At 57.5% G+C, this 18,023-nt stretch overlaps 1 protein-coding gene across 1 annotated transcript in view; it reads left to right on the top strand.

Moving 5' to 3' along the window:
* Window positions 1–18,023, top strand: part of LRP5 (LDL receptor related protein 5) — a 70,273-nt gene that overhangs the window by 33,974 nt on the left and 18,276 nt on the right. Inside the window, exons 7-13 of the mRNA XM_044260361.1 lie at window positions 3,134–3,350; window positions 5,397–5,686; window positions 7,452–7,678; window positions 8,980–9,164; window positions 11,230–11,553; window positions 12,550–12,749; window positions 17,118–17,326. Of these exons, the coding sequence (XP_044116296.1) occupies window positions 3,134–3,350; window positions 5,397–5,686; window positions 7,452–7,678; window positions 8,980–9,164; window positions 11,230–11,553; window positions 12,550–12,749; window positions 17,118–17,326 (1,652 nt within the window). The remainder of the gene's footprint in view (window positions 1–3,133; window positions 3,351–5,396; window positions 5,687–7,451; window positions 7,679–8,979; window positions 9,165–11,229; window positions 11,554–12,549; window positions 12,750–17,117; window positions 17,327–18,023) is intronic.

Below are 18,023 nucleotides of genomic sequence, written 5' to 3'. Positions count from 1 at the left end.
AGCAGGGCTGACAGGGACAAAACGTTCAGACGGCCGGGCACACACCGTGACGCCTGTCCCCGGAGGGTGGTTTCAGCTGATGCCGAGTTGAAGCGGACACTGGTCCTGCCCCTTTGAAGCCCTGAGCAGCCTTTGTGAAGCTTCATCCTCGGCTGTTTCCCTCTGGGGTGCTCGGACTCGTGGATGGACCAAGCCGAGGTCTCAGGCCAACCCGGGCTCTTTAGCCTGCCTCCGTAGCAGGGGGTGTCACCTGCGTGTGGCTTGCCGCGGACTTGCTGCCCCGCACCGCAAAATCTGGGCTCTCTGGGGCCCCCTGCTGTCTCACCCTGGCCAGGGCAGTGGGAACTGGTGGGTCCTGCCCCTGACACCTGCCCTCGGGCCGGCTCTGGGCCAGAGCACCCGGTCCACACCACCTGTGGGGCAGGCTGGTAGGCTGGCAGGCGGGCTGAGAAGAAGTCACGACTGAGCAGTTACGCATACATCTGTCTCCCTGCCCCGGACACGGACTGGGTTGGCGGAGGGGACTTCTGGCACAGCCAAGGTAAATACTCGGGGCAGGGAAGTGACGGCTGCCAGGCCGGGTGGCTGGATGTCCCTTGTCCCCCAGGGAAGAAGGTAGAACGTGGGGCTTCTGGGCAACTGAGCTGTGTGTGTTTGCTCCCAAGTGTGAGTTTAAGATCTTGTTTATTACGTGGAACAAAATAACCAGGGCGGGGCGCCTGGGTGGCTCAGTGGGTTAAGCCTCTGCCTTCAGCTCAGGTCATGATCTCAGGGTCCTGGGATTGAGCCCCACATCAGGCTCTCTGCTCAGTGGGGACCCTGCTTCCCTTCTTCTCTCTCTGCCTGCCTCTCTGCCTGCTTGTGATCTCTGTCTTTCAAATAAATAAATAAAATCTTAAAAAAAAAAAAAAGTGTGAAAACTGCCCCGCGTGTGATTGCGGCGCAGACACGGTCAGTCCGGCCCTTGGGCTGTAGAGTCTAAGCCCTGGTCTACACTGAGCACCTGTGCCCTTGATCTTCAGGAAAGGAAACTAGACATTTCACCAAGACGCTGTGTCAAGAATGTTCATGCCGGACGCCAAGGGTGCCCAGGGCCAGCGCTGCCCTCTCTGAACTCTGGCTTCTGACCTCTTGAGCAGGGCCAACTCCACGTTCCGTGCCTGGGTCTGGGCAGGAGGGCCACAGAGAGGTGGGACAAGCAGATCCCAAGGAAGCGCACCCTCAGCTGTGCTCTGAGGGGCAGCACCTGCGGGGGGTCTACAGGGAGGCCCACAAAGTGGTGGGCTCAGAAAGCCACCTGCTGAGAGTCAGGAGGTCAAGACCAACCCTTTGAAAGTGTACGTTTCAAGGGAAAAGACTCCTGTTTTCTGATGGAGTCACCATCACAGTCAGATGTAACCTCCCACATTAGAACCATCCTGGTTATTTTTTTAAAAATATTCTACTTATTCATTTGACAAAGAGATCACAAGTAGGCAGAGAGGCAGGCAGAGAGAGGAGGAAGCAGGCACCCCGGTTTTCACACTTTTAAATGATCGGGGGAAGAATCAAAAGAATAACAGTATTTCGTGATGCGTGAAAATGACACGAAATTCAAATTTCAGTGTCCACAGAGTTGTTTCTCTTTCTTGCTTGCACGATGCTGTGTTGGCGCACACACAGCCTTGCTCACTCACTTACACACTCTCCGACGGGATGTGTTCCTGAGGATACCATCTTCCTCTTCTCCCCACCTCACCTCCTTGGCCACGAGCCCAGGATGAGACCCCACCCGGGGGCAAGTTTTGTGCAGAGCGTTCTCTGAGGGCCGGTGCCCAAACCATTTGAAAGGCTTAGTCCCCCACCTGCCACTTGCTGCTAACCCGTGGGGTCAGCCTGGTGCCCTGGAGATGAGCACAGCAATTGGTACAACCTGAGCTCCTCCCTCTAAATGAGGCAGGCAGCGCCCCCGCTCTGGGTACAAGGGCATCCCCCAATCTCATGTTCTGGCCTGGGGGCGCCTTGGAGCCCCAGCGGGGAGCTGCTTTTAGGATCCATAGGGGGCTGGCACCTCCCGCTTCCGTGTGAATTGCCCCAGGTTGGGGGCCTGGGCCTTGTCTTTGTTTAAGACGTCTGGATGACGTCAGCTGCTCCCCTCAGTTGCAGGTGGAGAAACTGAGGCCCCCGGGTTGTGGGGGCTTGCCGTGCCCCTCCTGGGTGACCTGGCAGTTTTGTCCCATGCTGTCCTATGGCAGACAGACCCAAGTCTCTTCTGTTCAGCGTGAATCTGATCTGTCTTCTGTTCTCACCACCTGCAAAACAGAGTGTTTGTCGCTTTTCTGCGGAGCTGGAAACGCAATCTGGCTGCAGGGGGTCTGCTGGGACCTGTTGTGTCGCTTTCATCCTGGCCCAAGAGCCGGAGAAGCTTGATGTTGTGTTTTATCGAGTCTTGCTTTCAACGTCAGCGGCTACAGGATCATCTGTCATCCGAATCCCATCTTACCCCATTTGTGTGTTTCCGTCGGTTAAGGCGTTTTTATGTCTGACAGCAGTTTTTTCCTTTGTGGCTTTTGTGGTTAATGCTTTTTATCAGCACTGGTTCTTCAAGACAAAGAGCTAGCTTTCACAGCTCAGAGTAAAGGGCCAGTCGTGTGGGGGGGTTGAAAAGCATCTGAGAGTTACGGGCTCAGACTCAGGGCCAGAAGGGCCCTCCGAGGTCATCTGGGCCTGACCAAGCAAGACATGGGTCCATAGACCAGTGGGCGGTCTTGCCCAGGGCCCCGGGCGTGTTAGTAATGCAGCCTCTGGAAGCTCACGTCTGCGTCGAGCCTGTGATCTGACACCTTCCTGGCCGGCAGACTGTTGCTATCAGAGCCTGCCCCGGTCTGAGCCCTGCTGAGCACAGCTGTCTGCCTCGCCTGGCCCTCTCAGTGCCGTGTCCGTACCCAGGCAGGGGAGGCTCCGGGGAGAGTCCTGAGCCAGCCCCACCACTGAAAATGTCATTCGTCCAGCTCTGCCGGGAGCCATGGCCCCTGGCGTCATCGCATGGCCTCGCGGGGTGCAGGCAGAACAGAGCCTCCTAGGCATTGGTCCTGTCCCCGTTCCGGCCGCTCAGGCCCAAGGCCGGTTCATACCTGTGTCTGTCGTCCCGCAGGTGATCAACGTTGACGGGACAAAGAGGAGGACACTCCTGGAAGACAAGCTCCCCCACATCTTCGGGTTCACGCTGCTGGGGGACTTCATCTACTGGACCGACTGGCAGCGTCGCAGCATCGAGCGCGTGCACAAGGTCAAGGCCAGCCGGGACGTCATCATCGACCAGCTGCCCGACCTGATGGGGCTGAAGGCCGTGAACGTGGCCAAGGCTGTCGGTGAGTCTGCTCAGCCTCCAGCCGCGAGTGAGCCAAGCTGGGCGGCACCAGGAAGAAGCAGTGGGCTCGCGGCTGCCCTTTGGTCCACGGGCGCCCACCCCGGGGATGGGCAGGGCAGGGTATGGTGAGATCTGGTGGAGGACAGCTGGGAAGGGGCGTGGTGTCTCCGCCGGGGGTATTGACTAGGTCGTGGCTGTGGACGGGCGCTGCTGGCGCAGCTGTTGCAGTCACGGCTGATGTGTGCCAAGCGTCTGCTGTGCGCTGGGCTGTGGCTGAGTGCCGCAATGCCCGGAGCCACCCCATACACTAATGCCAGCGTTGCCCCATTTGCCCTGTTAAGGAGGAGGGATGCATGGCCACATTGCTGGTGTGGCCGAGCTCGGGACTCACTCTGGGTCTGCCTCAACCTCGTCACTGGGGTGGGCTGTGATGATGTCCAGTGTGGCCAGGCTGGACCTTCAGATGCACACCTTGTTTTTGTTTTTTTTTAAGATTTTATTTATTCATTGGAGAGAGCATGAGGCGGGGTAGGGGGCAGAGAAAGAGGGAGAGGGACCGGCAGACTCCCTGCTGAGCAGGGAGCCCGATGTGGGACTTGATTCCAGGACCCCCAGATCATGACCAGAGCTGAAGTCAGATCCTTAAATGACAGGGCCACCCAGGCGCCCCAAACACACAGCTTTTATCTGAAAACCAGGATCTGCCAAAAGCTCACTTAACATGATTTGTCTCCTAAAAAAGATTCCAAATGCGGGTCATTAGGCTACACAGGAGAGAGAGAGAGTAGGATCCAGGTGTGGTGGGGGCGGGGCTCTGTGCCCAGCGGGGGGCCTCAGCCCCTGCTGCAGCACCTGCACGTTGGAGGGGCTCTGTGGACCTCTGCTGGAGGAACGAACGAATGGATGAATGACTGAACGGGCAGAGGAGATCCTGGGCTTGGCCTCAGGTAGCTCCCGGCCTCCCTGTCTAGCAGCTGAGACCCTCTGTAGCGCTACTCCAGTCAGCGGCTGTAGCTGGGGTGGTGGGGATGCCTGGCTTTAACACACAGGGGAGGTCACTTGAACTTGGAATTGAGGGAACAGGTTGGGGCAGGGTGGGCCAGGCCGAGGGGCAGCTGTGCAAAGGCCCGGAGGTGAGGCCTTAGCCATCCAGCGACCCGTGTTCCTGACAAAGAGGCAATGGGACCGGTAAGCTCCGTTTCGCCGTCACCCTTTAGAACCCGTGGATTATCTACCGTGGAAGGTGAGCCCCTGTGCGAGCTCAGCGATACACAAAAGAGAACCCAGCGGGTCAGAAAAAAGATGCGTCCATCGGGCGTGCTTTCAAGTTGAGAGACTGGGTTCATCTCTGTCTCCTCTTAGAACTTTCTGAGAGAGATGGGGAGAAGGATTCTTCTTTTAACTAAAATACTTAACTCTACGTTAAATCCACTTTCAAGAGCCCCTCAGTAGCTAACGGAGAGGAACGGGGGGCAAAACAAACGAACACCCTGAGTTTTCTGCTTCAGTGAGGAGAAGACCCCTTTGGTGCTCCTGGGCGAGTCTGAGTGTGTGAGGCGTCGGTGTCTGGGGGGCCACCCGGGCAGTCAGTCCGACCAGCAGGCCCGGAGTCCAGGCCCGGGTGCACGCGCGAGTGTGTGTGTGTGCGCGTGTGCGCGCGTGTGTGCATATGAGTTACCCCCTCACGTGGCGTTCTTACACCTGTGCCCCTTCCTGCCCGTGTCACCTTCACCAGCCTCCCTGGGCTTCACTTTCCATGACTAGAAAACGAGTGGGAGTGACTCCCGCCTCCCCGGCTGCTGGGCGGATGGACGGACCGAGTTCAAAGGCACTGGGTCACCCTGGGCGCAGAGCCAGCCACGTTGACATCGTTAGCGTCCCTTCCCTGTAGCGGGGGAGGACCTCCGTTTCCATGATCCCCGCCCCCCCGCCCCGCCCGGTGTCCCCACGCGCAGTCTGGCTGGGACACAGCCCCGTGTGACCACGGAGCCACGCACGCCTCTGTCTGCGGGGCTGCCGGGCGCCAGAGCCGCTGTGCTCGTTCCAGGAACCAACGCGTGTGCGGACGGGAACGGGGGCTGCAGCCACCTGTGCTTCTTCACGCCTCACGCCGCCAAGTGCGGCTGCCCCATCGGCCTGGAGCTGCTGAGTGACCTGAAGACCTGCATCGTCCCCGAGGCCTTCCTGGTGTTCACCAGCCGAGCCGCCATCCACAGGATCTCCCTGGAGACCAACAACAACGACGTGGCCATCCCGCTGACAGGCGTCAAGGAGGCCTCGGCGCTGGACTTCGACGTGTCCAACAATCACATCTACTGGACAGACGTCAGCCTGAAGGTATGGTCTGCGAGGTGGCCTCTGTCGGCGCCGTCTTGAAGGCTTTCGTGGTCTTTTCGGAAGAGCTGTGATATTTAGGGGCGCCTGTGGCTCAGTCGGTCAGCTGTCCGACTCTCGATCTCAGCCCAGGTCTTGATCTCGGGGTCGTGAGTTCAAGCCCCGTGTTGGGCTCCGTGCTGGGCGTGGAGCCTACTTGAAAAAAAAAAGCTGTAATATTTATGGTAACGTGATCTACGACCATAAAGTCTGAGCAAACTGCTTTAATAAATGAACACGAATGATTATCACGAGCAGATCCCCTAGACACAGATGGGCTTTTCTGGAGCGATTGCGGATCTGTGAGTCATTTTGTTGTAAGTTGACATCGTCTTTGGCTTCGCTCCCTCAGCTGTGCCCACCTGCTTAGCAAATGCTGTCCCTATGCACGGCGCGAATACACGGGGATACACAGAAGGGCCCTTTCTTCTTGTAAAGCAGGATTCTGCAAACCAGCTCGCGGGCTGACCCCCTGGTTGTGTAAATAAAGTTTTATTGGAACACAGTGATGCCCATTTGTCTATGGCTTGTCCGTGCCTGCACTTGTATAGTGGCCCCAGAGCTGTATGGCCCTCAGAGCCTGCATATTTACTGTGTGCCCTTTTATGGAGAAGTGTGCCAGGTCCTGTTCTGTCCCGGACAGCCGAACTCCGTGATCTTATTCTCCCAATGGTGTTACACATCTCTCTTTTTTTTTTTTTTTTTAAAGACTTTATTTATTTATTTGACAGACAGAGATCACAAGTAGGCAGAGAGGCAGGCAGAGAGGGAAGGAAGCCGGCTCCTTACTGAGCAGAGAGCCCGACGTGGGGCTCGATCCCAGGACCCTGAGATCATGACCCGAGCTGAAGGCAGGGGCTAAACCACGGAGCCACCCAGGTGCCCCTGTTGCACATCTCTTTGAGATTTTTCTGATTCTGAAAGTCATGGGAGCTCACTGAAGAAAGAGGGCAGGAGAGAGAAAAGGATAGAAAAGAAAGTAAAAATAAAATAAAAATAAAAATAAAAAAAATCCCTCCTCTCCCCACAGCTGACGTTTCCAGGGAGCTCCCGATGTCAGTGCTGCTCACGGTCCCCGTCAGGAGCGCTAGAGGGTTCTGTGTCCCGGTGTCTTTCACTTAACAGTTTAGGAGCTCAGGCCGCCTGGGTGGCTCTTTCGTTGAATGTCTGCCTTGGGCTCAGGTCATGATCCCCGTGTCCTGTGATCAAGCCCCGCATCGGACTCCCTGCTCGGCGGGGAGCCTGCTTCTCCCTCTCCCTTTCCCCCTGCTTGTGTTCCCTCTCTCGCTGTCTCTCTCTCTCTGTGTGTCAAATAAAATCTTAAAAAAAAATATGTACGATGTAACTGATACGCTGCTAGGCACTCTTTAGGTGAAGGATGTAGTCTCCACAGACACTCCCTATTTTACGTAACCAGTTTTCTTCCTTTAAACGTTGTGTTAGCTTCCAGCCTCTCTGTGGTTTCCATGACTCCTCATCTTTTGCATTTTTTATTAGTTTCCTGGGACAAAACTTCATGAAATTTAAATACTATCAAATCTTTTTTTCCCCTAAAAACGTTGTATTTTGCTACATTTCAAGCGTTTATTGAAAAGCCCTTGCACGTTGGCGATCGGGTGCGCGACGCGGTCAGTAGCTGCTCTGGGTGGCCGGGGGTCCATCTCGTGGTCCGAGGTCTGGGGGAAGGCCGGCTCCTAACCCGCGGCCCTTGCCTCCTCCCCTGCTGCAGACCATCAGCCGAGCGTTCATGAACGGGAGCTCCGTGGAGCACGTGATCGAGTTCGGCCTCGACTACCCGGAAGGCATGGCCGTCGACTGGGTGGGCAAGAACCTCTACTGGGCGGACACTGGGACCAACAGGATCGAAGTGGCCCGGTTGGACGGACAGTTCCGGCAGGTCCTCGTGTGGAGGGACCTGGACAACCCGAGGTCACTGGCCCTGGACCCCACCAAAGGGTAAGAGCCATTTTTGCCCTCCATGGATGTCCCCCTCGCCCCGCCACTTCCGTACATCAGCCTGCGCGTGATGACCGTGGCCCGGGGGGCGGGTGGCTGCCCAGCAGGCCCTCGCGTGACGGCAGTCCCAACCGCGGCCGGCTTTGAGGCGGCTGGGGCCAGCGGGACCCGTGGAGGTCTCTAGTTTATTTCAAAGAGGGGAGACTGAGGCCCGGAGCAGCAGGGAGGAAGGGGGGATGTTTGTCTTAGTGCAGCATCTGGGTGGGTGGAGGGCCTCCAAGGGGCAAGTGTCTCTGTCCCTGAATTTCCAGAGTGGGAAACGGCGCCGCAGAGAAGCTGAGCGACTCACTGAGCGTCCTGGAAGCAGGGAGGGTAGAGCTGAGCTGGGGTAGAGGGTGTTGCTGGCTCTGAGGGCCCTGGACCCTGGCGAGCTCAGAAGGGGCTCCTTGCTGGACCCCCCAGGCAGGGTCCCACCTGCCTCACCAGGCACCTGCTCTTTTTGACCTGGCAGGAGCCTGGAGGCCCTGGGCACAGGGGCCGCGGGGCCCAAGGTTGAGCCTCCCTGTGCGCCACAGTCTTCTGTGCTGCAGACCCGGGCTCGCCCCCCAGTGCATCAGAGCTGTGCACGCCATACCCCAAGCGCCGCCTGTTGCACGCGGTTAGGGAAGGAGAGACTGCAGGATGGCCGAGCAGAGAGAAGGGCCCAGTTGTAGCCGAAGGGCGAGTAAAATGCACACGGTCTGGAACGGGGGCTCCTTCTGTAGAGCTGCTGAAGAAGGAGGGAGGTGGACCCTTTGGAGGCAGGAAAAGCCGTGTTTGGATCCTGGCCCCGTAGTGCCTGCTGGGCTCCGATTCGTCCTCTGTCCCTTTTGAGTAAGGGGACAGTGTGTCCTGACCCACCCACATTCATCCTGGCTTCCCCGGTCACCCTGGTGTCCTGTCCAGCTTAATTAGCGTTCGTCTCTGACAAGAGTGTCTCCCAGGAGTTCTAGTACAAGGTCACCCCGTCTGTGCCCCCAGTCTGGGTCTGTAAACGGATGTGTTCGCCCTTACCCTGCAGGTGAGCGCTGTGGGAGTTCAGGAGGCAGGAGGCAGCCCGGTGACGGCACCTGGGGGGATGGTGGGGTCGTAAGCGGCTCCCAGGGGGTTGCCCTTCTCCCGCTTCCTGGAGGGATGTTCCCGATGTGGCTTTCTTCAGGATGGAGAGGGCCACGCCAAGGGGACGGTGGTGATCGTGTCCCCCTGCCTTGCCGTGAGGGTGGACGCGCCTGAGTCCGCCCTGGCCTCCCTGTGTCTTCCAGCTACATCTACTGGACTGAGTGGGGGGGGAAACCCAGGATTGTGCGGGCCTTCATGGACGGGACCAACTGCATGACGCTGGTGGACAAGGTGGGTCGGGCCAACGACCTCACCATCGACTACGCTGACCAGCGTCTCTACTGGACCGACCTAGACACCAACATGATCGAGTCGTCCGACATGCTGGGTGAGGGCCAGGTGGGGTCCTGCTGGGCGGGGGCATCCCTGGGCGGGGGATGCCGACTCCCTCTCCACCCCCACCGCACTGTTCCTTCTGGCCTGTGAGCCGCTAAGCCCCACCGGATATGTGGACCCAGCCCCGGCTGCTCCTCCAGCTTTGTCTTCTTCTGGGGCTTGTCCCTTTCCTTCCTGGTGCCATTGCTGTAGGCATGTCTGCAGAGGCCCTGGGGACAGCCGTTTCCTGCACACCTACTAAGAACCAGGACCCAGCGAAGCTTTGTGCCGGGACTCTAACATGGTGTAGGTTTTCACTGATGGGGAAACTGAGGCCCAGGGAGGTGCCAGGATTTCCCTGAGGTCGCAGAATGCTGCCCAGATTCTGTTGCCATCTGACCCGGGGCACCTACTCTGTGCAGGCCGTTACTCTCGGATTCACTCATAGGTCACATACGAGAGGCCATTCATGGACCCCACATCCTGGGATCAGGTGAAAAAAAAAAATACCTCATTCCAGGTACCCCACCATTGGGGGCAGGACATGCAAATCTAGGCTGTACCGCGGAGGGAGCAGCTGTATTAGCTCTCTTACGTACCCAAGTGATAAGGCGGCCCCATGCGATGGAGAGAATTTGATTTTCTGATCGCCACTGCCCCCTGTGATGGGCGAGGTTGTACCCATTTTACGGGTAAGAAAACAGAGGCATGGGTGGATGGCTTATCCCGGGTACTGTGTGAGCAGAGCCAGGCTGGAACTCCCATGTCCTGGCTTCTGCTTGGGGCAGGCCGTACCCGCCCTGCACGCTGCCTGTCCGGGTTTCCGAGTCTGCTGGCGAGGTTGGAATGTGTCTGAGTGAGCCACGCCAGCCCCCTGCAGTGATTTATGAGAGGCCGATGCCAGAGGAGGAAGCCATCCCTGAACGGCGGTGGTTGCGGGAAGTAACGATGCTCACCGATGGCCCCAGAGGGAAGACGCACTGGGGGGAATCAGTGCCAGAAACTTCCACGGCCCTGCTGCACGCAGGTGGCCACGTGCCGTGGGCCTGGCTGTCACTCTGCCCTAGCACGCTCTCCGTTTAATGCCGCAGACATTTACACACCGGGGGCCTCCCTCTGACAGTGCGGCCTCAGCCACGGTCCTTAACCCTCCCGGGCACTCGGTTCCCCAACACGGACGGCACCGCCTCACGCAGCTGCTGTGGGGAGACCTGGGTGAAAGCACGTCTCACCGAGGGTGGCCGGCGGGAGCGTGGGGCCCAGGGCCGTGTGCGCGAGCCTGTGTTTCATGGAAGCACTCGGGAGCGTCTGTATATAATAATGGGCTTGTTTTTGATGGCAAAATAATTGACATAGGGCATTTCTGAAAACACAGAAATACAGGGAGAGAAAGTAATTATTCATAATTTTCACTACCCCATGATAATCAATATTGCTGTGTCAACATTTTTTTCCCTAGTCTCAAAAATTTTCATTTCTTTCTTTTTTTTTTTTTTTAAGGTTTTAAATAATCTCTACCCCCAGTAGGGGACTCAAACTCATGACCTTTAAGAGTTGCATGCTCCAAGGACAAAGCTAGCAGGGCCCCCCATTTAATTAATTTTTTAAAAAAGTTTTTAAAAGATTTATTGATTTATTTGAGAGTGAGAGAATGCATGTGCTCGAGCTTGGGGAGGGGCAGAGGGAGGGGGAGATTCTCAAGCAGACCTCCTGCTGGGCAGGGAGCCCGACACGGGGCTTGATCCCAGGACTCCAGGATTATGACCTGAGCTGAAGGCAGACACTCCACCGACTGAGCCCCCAGGTGCCCCGTCTGCTCTACTAGTGATGGGCGCCCGGGTTGTCTCCCAGTTGTGGCTCTGCGCACGTTGTAGTCTGTCATTGGAGTGATGGCACATGCGTTTCCGCCGTGGTGGCGGGGGATGTGCCTGGGCCCAGGGTAGGTGGCCTCCAGCTGCCATCTCCCCTGCATCTTTCCAAAGTAGGGGAATGCAGGTTCCCGGGCAGCCTTGAACCGGTCAGCCCTGCGTGGAGGCCCGGCCGTGTGTCGCTGATGCCGTAGGCGTGTGTCCACGCAGGTCAGGAGCGCGTTGTGATCGCGGACGACCTTCCGCACCCCTTCGGCCTGACGCAGTACAGCGATTACATCTACTGGACCGACTGGAACCTGCACAGCATCGAGAGGGCCGACAAGACCAGCGGCCGGAACCGCACCCTCATCCAGGGCCACCTGGACTTCGTGATGGACATCCTGGTGTTCCACTCCTCCCGCCAGGATGGCCTCAATGATTGCATGCACAACAACGGGCAATGCGGGCAGCTGTGCCTCGCCGTCCCCGGCGGCCACCGCTGTGGCTGTGCCTCACACTACACCCTGGACCCCAGCAGCCGCAACTGCAGCCGTGAGTGCCTCGCTGTGCCCCCGCACCCCAACCCTGTGGTAGGTCAGGCTGGCTCTGGGGGTAGAGGCGCAAAGGAGCCTCTTCTCTGGAGGTACCTTGGCGTCCATGGATGGTTGAGTGGGCTGTGCACTGCATAAGCCGCGTGGTATCTGGAGGCTGAGGCCCAGTTCTGTGAGGGAGTGCTAGAGTGGAGTGCTATATCCAGAGATCCCCCTGTGGGCTGTCGTAGCTGAGGGCTTGGCCTGTGCATTCGCGTCTTGATGAGGCAACAGGTCCTCTGCTCAGCTGGGGCCTCCCTACTTTTGTGCTCCCTTTGGTCCTATAGTCCCTGTCCCCTGGGGGCCATCACCTTGAAGAGTCAAAGAAAGCTGCAGGTAACCCACTGGTGGGGATGCCTGTGACTTGAGTCTCTGCCCTTGGGGCTGGCAGACCTGGGGCCATGATTTAGTTTCAAATCACCCGACTGTAATTCTCAGACAGTGGCTTGAACTGTCAGCCTCTTACACATTCTCAGCTGTGCCATTCCTGCACTTAGGCTGTTTGACTCTCTGACATGCCCCTAAAGTGTCCTTTCCCGTGTCAAGGTCACTGCGTACAGTTTCAGCGGTTCCCATGAGCACATGTAGGCACAAGGCAAATGATAGAGCTATCCAAGCATTAAGTACACTTATGGGGGGGGCGTTTGATATTTACTATCGTTATCCTTCTTCTCTCTTGCGTCTTGATAATTTAAAAATGCTCTCCATTTCAAAATAGCTCATGCATTTAGGAAATACTACAACAGCAGAGACACATAACATGGGAAGTAGAATTTGCCATAGTTTGTCCCCCGCCCCCGGTAGCCACTTTATGTCCTTCCAGTGCTCTCCCTGCGGCTTCTAGTAGGTGCACACGCAAACCTGCCTCTCACGAGGGAGCCGAGCGCCGTCCCTCCCTGCCCCGTCTTCGGCTCCAGACGCTGACGTGCAGCCCCCTCGTCTGTCCTCCCCATTCTAGCGCCCACCACCTTCTTGCTGTTCAGCCAGAAATGTGCCATCAGCCGCATGATCCCCGACGACCAGCACAGCCCAGACCTCATCCTGCCCCTGCACGGGCTGAGGAATGTCAAGGCCATCGACTATGACCCCCTGGACAAGTTCATCTACTGGGTGGATGGACGTCAGAACATCAAGCGAGCCAAGGACGACGGGACCCAGGCAAGTGTACCTTTTGGGGGGACACGGGGGTCACTTCTGCAAGGAGCTCCCCAGGACTGATTCCAGGCTGCCACCCCATTTTGGTTAACAGAGGGGTGCCGAGGGAGCACGGCCTGCGCCAGCAACATCTGCGTTCTAATTATGTCATCCAGGGTGTATCCTGAGCAGTGAGAAACCCTCCGATTATGATTACATGTAGAAATGGGATTTTTTTTTTCTTTCCATAGGGATTTTGTGCCAGGGTGGTTGGTATTGGTTATTCTGGATTTATTCTTAGTTCATAGGACTCGTAGAGTCCGTTTCGCTGTGATGCAATGTGTGCGTTCCCAAACCTCCCGACGCTGTGCAGAATCACACAGCAAAGCCACAGGGCTGTGGGAGAAGGGCGAGGTGCACGGCCCTCGAAACTCTTGCCAGGGACACGTGAGGATAAGGACCTCATAAGTACAGGTGCACCTTTTTGCCTACGTTAAATGATTCAAGGCACACCTCCTAATGACCTCTTAAGGTCTTGAAGACACCTGACGTTGGCTAGGGACGTGGGGCCGGAGGGTTTGCATGGACCCACGGGAGGTGGCCCCTCCGAGATGGGGCGGGAAGTTGAAGCGCCAGCGTGCCCAGGTGTGGCTCACAGCCCACGGGGTGGGTGGAGGGCGCTGCTGGCATGTGCGTGTGCTTGTGCATGCGGCTCGCTCGGGGCCGCGGCCGTCCTCGAGGTCACCCAGCGTTTTCTCACAGCTGAAATTGTGCTTTGGCAAATGCGAACTCTGTGCGAGGCTCAGACAGGCCCCGGTGAATCGCTAGATCAGAGCCCGCACGCATTTTCAAAGTACTTCTCGTAGCGGAACTGGTGGCTCTCATGTTAGCAGCCGGGGGCCTGTTCCATGAAGGACAGTCCCCCGGTGGCTTTGGGGTCCACGCAGGGTCTCCCTGTGCCTGGCGGCGCTGGCCTTCTGCTGGGGTGGCGCTCACCGACATGCCCGGCTCATCCTGCCGGCGTCCAGGAGCTGCCGGACCCAGCGCTCCCCGTCTCTGCGGCGCGGTCAGGGCCGGACTTCCTGTCCTCACGGTGAAGTCTGGGTGCTGTTACAAGGTGACACAGAGAAATGCTGCTGGTGGAAACTTCCAGACGATATCTGTCTCTGTGAAGGTCCCTTGGCTGTTCTCCACCCTGACCTGGGTCCCAGCGCTGTGCGTCCGGGCTGGGCCTCACTCTGGACAGAGTGCCCCGTGGACAGCACGGCGCTGATGAACTGTCCCCTGCGTTCTGTGTCCCTGGTTGGTGATCAAAGTCGCAGCTGAGCCCGGGCAGCCGTGGTGTCATCTCTGCGGTTGGTGGAGCCTGGCAGAATGGTGGGAATGTGTTCCTTTCATCCGTCCCGGGCAGGTGACAGCCACGAGCAGTCCTTTGCAGGATGGGAAGTGTGAATTGATGGCCCGTGGCTTCCCTGCAGAGGAAGGTACTGGGTGCAGATTGCCTTAACGTCGCATCAGGAGGTGTTCTCGCCTGGTGTCTGACAAAAGCAGTGAGGGACTTTGAAGGAAAAGTCCTTTAGGGACACCTTCTGGGTTTCTGCTTGATTTGGGAAGCATCTGTTTCCCTCCCTGGAGTCTTGCTGGGCTTCACCCTTTGGTGGCTCTGATTCCTTGTCGGGGGCGCCCTTTGCCCCCAAGGATGATGTTTTATTTTATTTACGTATTTATTTTTAAAGGTTTTTATTTATTTGAGAGAGAGGGTGTGTGAGAGCACAAGCAGGGGGAGGCGCAGAGGGAGAGAGAGAAGCAGGTTCCCCACTGGCGGTGAGCCCAACAGGACACGGGGGCTCGGGGCTCGATCCCAGGACCCTGAGAGCATGACCTGAGCAAGCTGAAGGCAGACACTTAACGGACCAAGTTACCCAGATGCGCCCCCCACACCCCAAGGGTGATGTTTTAAATCATCTACTTGACTGAACTGTTTTTCCAGTAAAATATTTTTAGTGTACCAGATATATGTAACATGGGGCCCCTGGGTGGCGCAGTAGGTTGAGCCTCTGCCTTCGGCTCAGGTCATGATCCCAGGGTCCTGGGATCGAGCCCTGCATCAGGCTCTCTGCTCGGCAGGGAGGCTGCTTCCCCCTCTGCCTGCTGCTGCCCCTGCTTGTGTGCGAGCTCTCTCTTCTTTCTCTGGCAAACAAGTAAAATTTAAAAAAAATCTTTAATAAGTATACATAACATCAAATTTACCATTTTATTTTATTTTTTAAAGATTTCATTTATTTATTTGACAGAGATCACAAGTAGGTAGAGAGGCAGGCAGAGAGAGAGGAGGAAGCAGGCTCCCCACTGAGCAGAGAGCCCGATGCGGGGCTCGATCCCAGGACCCTGGGATCATGACCTGAGCCGAAAGCAGAGGCTCAACGCACTGAGAGCCACCCAGATGCCCCAAATTTACCATTTTAACCATTTTCAAGTATGCAGCTCAGCCTTTAGAAGGATACTCCCATTGTCATGACACTGTCACCACTGACCGTCTCCAGAACTCTGTCACCTTCCCAAACTGAAAGTCTGTCTCCACTAAACACTTGCTCCGCCACCCCCTCCGCCAGCCCTTGGCAACCTCCCTTCTACTTCCTGTCTCTGTGAGTTTGATTTTTCCCGTCATGCAGGCGGGATCCCGCAGTGCTCATCTCTTTGTGTCTGGCCTCTTCCACTCACCATGATGTCCTCAGGGTTCATCTGCATCAGAGCAGGTGTCGGAATGTCCTTCCTCTTAAGGCGGAGGTTACCCCACGGTGCAGACGCCGGACGCTGGGTCTTCGGGCTGTCGTGACTGCCCTGCCGTGGACGTTGCCGCATGGCTAGGACATAGTCCAGGACATGCCCTGCTGTCCAGGGCTGGCGAGAGGGAGGGGTGTTGATTGTGGTGTCCTGTAGGATTCTATTAAGGAATTCTGCATTTGCGTCAGTATCGTTACTGACACTGAAGCTGGAGTTCGGGTTTTCTAACGGGCTGGTCGTTGCCGCCCATCGGCCAGAGGGGAGGTGTGGCTGCTCCACGCATTTCGCAGCTGGTTGTTCCCAGAACTCGCGCCCCAACGGCTGGTTTTACACCCGGCCTCGAAGATCCACCCTCCCTGGGGAACCTGATTCCTCCTGGGGCCGACCGGAATAGTGCTGCACTCCAGCCTGGCAGGTGCTCTGGGCTCTGGTCTTTGGCCAGAGTCTATGGGTTTGAGGAAAGGAATGTGGCCAGTTGGAGCTGAGGCTTGGCTCCCAGAGCCCCCAGCTCTTGGGGATGTGGATGTTGGTACCTGTGGAGACACAGTCCTTTAAAGTGGTGCTTTGCATTCAGATGTGTCACACACTTCTAGCTGCCCATTGTTTTTGGACCAGGGGCTACTGTTGGGGGGGGGAGGGTGGTGTTCCTTTCTAGCTGGGTTCCAGAGGCTGGGTGTGGGGAAGGGGCTTCCTTTCTGCCGCAGGCCCCTTCTTGCACCAGGAGACTTCGTTTTGACTAGCAGGAGATGGACAAAGTTTGCAATGACCCATTAGCCGAGCATCGTGCGAATGATGCCCTCTCAGAGGAAGTGACTTTTCACCCAAACCGTTGGCGGTAGCTCTGGGAAGCCCACTTGGCCCCAGGTCATATCACCTGAGAACCCGAACGTGGTCTTTCTGGGTAACCCAGGGGGCCCAGATCCCCCAGGAGTCAGGCTTCGGGCCGTAAGGGAGATAAGGGTGACGTTGGGCTCTCCCCTCCTCCCGCAGCATTTCGAGAAACAGCGTTCTCTGCCGGTAGCTCCGAAAGCCAGGGCTCGACCCCGAGATGCCGTGGATGGCAGAGTCAGGCAGAGCTCCGCAGAGAGCCTCCCGGGGCAGAGACGCAGGGTGGCCACACTGCCGGGCTCCCCTTAGGGAAGAGGGCTGCGAGGGGTAGACTTCTGTTCTATGCACCTGTCGTCCCGGTGCCCTAAATTTGAAAAAAATAACAAGGTGGGAAAGTCTCCTTCCTAAAGCACGAGTCTAAGACACTAAAGCAAAGAGAGAGCAGATGTTTCGAGAAGGCAGTTGTGAGTCTGGGCTCATTGTGGAGCCACCAGGCGGCCCTTCTGTGGAGCAGGAACAGGATGCGGAGGGCCTGGGAGCTGACGGCCCACTGTGAATTTGTGGGTGGATGGGCTGGAGACCCGAGCTACCGGCCGAGAGCCCGGCCGCGAGCTGCTGCTTGCTCAGTTTCCCGCTCAAGTCGGCGTGCGGTGCGCGCTGACCCGACAAGAGGGGGCCCCAGACCGGGTTGGAGTCCCACTTTGCAGTCTGCACGCAGGCACCGAGGCCTCTGGCCTCCGGCGATGTCCGTAGCCAAGGCTCGTCTCTTCCTTGTTACAGCCCTTCGTTTTGACCTCCCCGAGCCCGAGCCAGAACCCGGACAGGCAGCCCCACGACCTCAGCATTGACGTCTACAGCCGGATGCTCTTCTGGACGTGTGAGGCCACCAACACCATCAACGTCCACCGGCTGAACGGAGACGCCATGGGTGTGGTGCTCCGTGGGGACCGCGACAAGCCGCGGGCCATCGTCGTCAACGCCGAGCGGGGGTGCGAGGCCGAGGGGCGGGCGGGCACCGCAGTGCCCAGCGGGGCATCTGCATCCCAGGGGGAGACCTGGGGAGGGTAGAAGTTTTGGTTCCTAAATTTTACACCGTCCCCCTCAAATCTGAACCCAAAACAAAAATCCCTTCCAGAGCGTCCCAGCCAAGGCCTGTTCACTCACTTGCATATGTTCCATCACGGGGAGCTCACTATCTCAACTCCACGGAGCTTCTTCCTTCCATGAAGGGGCAGGCAGACTTGGGAGGGTCCCAACGGGAATAACCAGGGGGAGGGCGACACTGAAAGCCGCGGGACATAAAGCTCAGGAATAAAGCTAGGCACGTGAAGGTCTGTGGGTGGGCGGCAGGTAGGTACTTCAGGTACCTACAGGGCTGCCACCAGGTGGTGCTCAGACTTGTGGAGGGACCGCTTGACGGGGCTCAGGCCTGGGGACGACCGTGTGAACCCTGTCCAGTGGGTCGAGCAGACCCAAAGTCGAAATCTGACCCCATCACTTGCTGTCCGTGGGACCCCAGGCAGGGGACGTCAGCTCAAGGCCTCGGTGTCTCCATCCGGGAATCCGAGGATGGTGGTGATGTCAGCCCCTGCAGCACACGAGGGCTTGGGGGGCACACGCCTAGTTATTTTGGGGGGCTCTCTAGCAACCTAATGGGTCTCCCTTGAGGCTGGCCTCCATAGAGGC

The sequence above is a fragment of the Neovison vison genome, chromosome 7 (genome assembly GCF_020171115.1).
Source record: "Neovison vison isolate M4711 chromosome 7, ASM_NN_V1, whole genome shotgun sequence".
Taxonomy (NCBI): Eukaryota; Metazoa; Chordata; class Mammalia; order Carnivora; family Mustelidae; genus Neogale; species Neogale vison.
The sequence above is the reverse complement of the archived record's forward strand: the minus strand, read 5'-3'. Positions and strand labels throughout refer to the sequence as shown.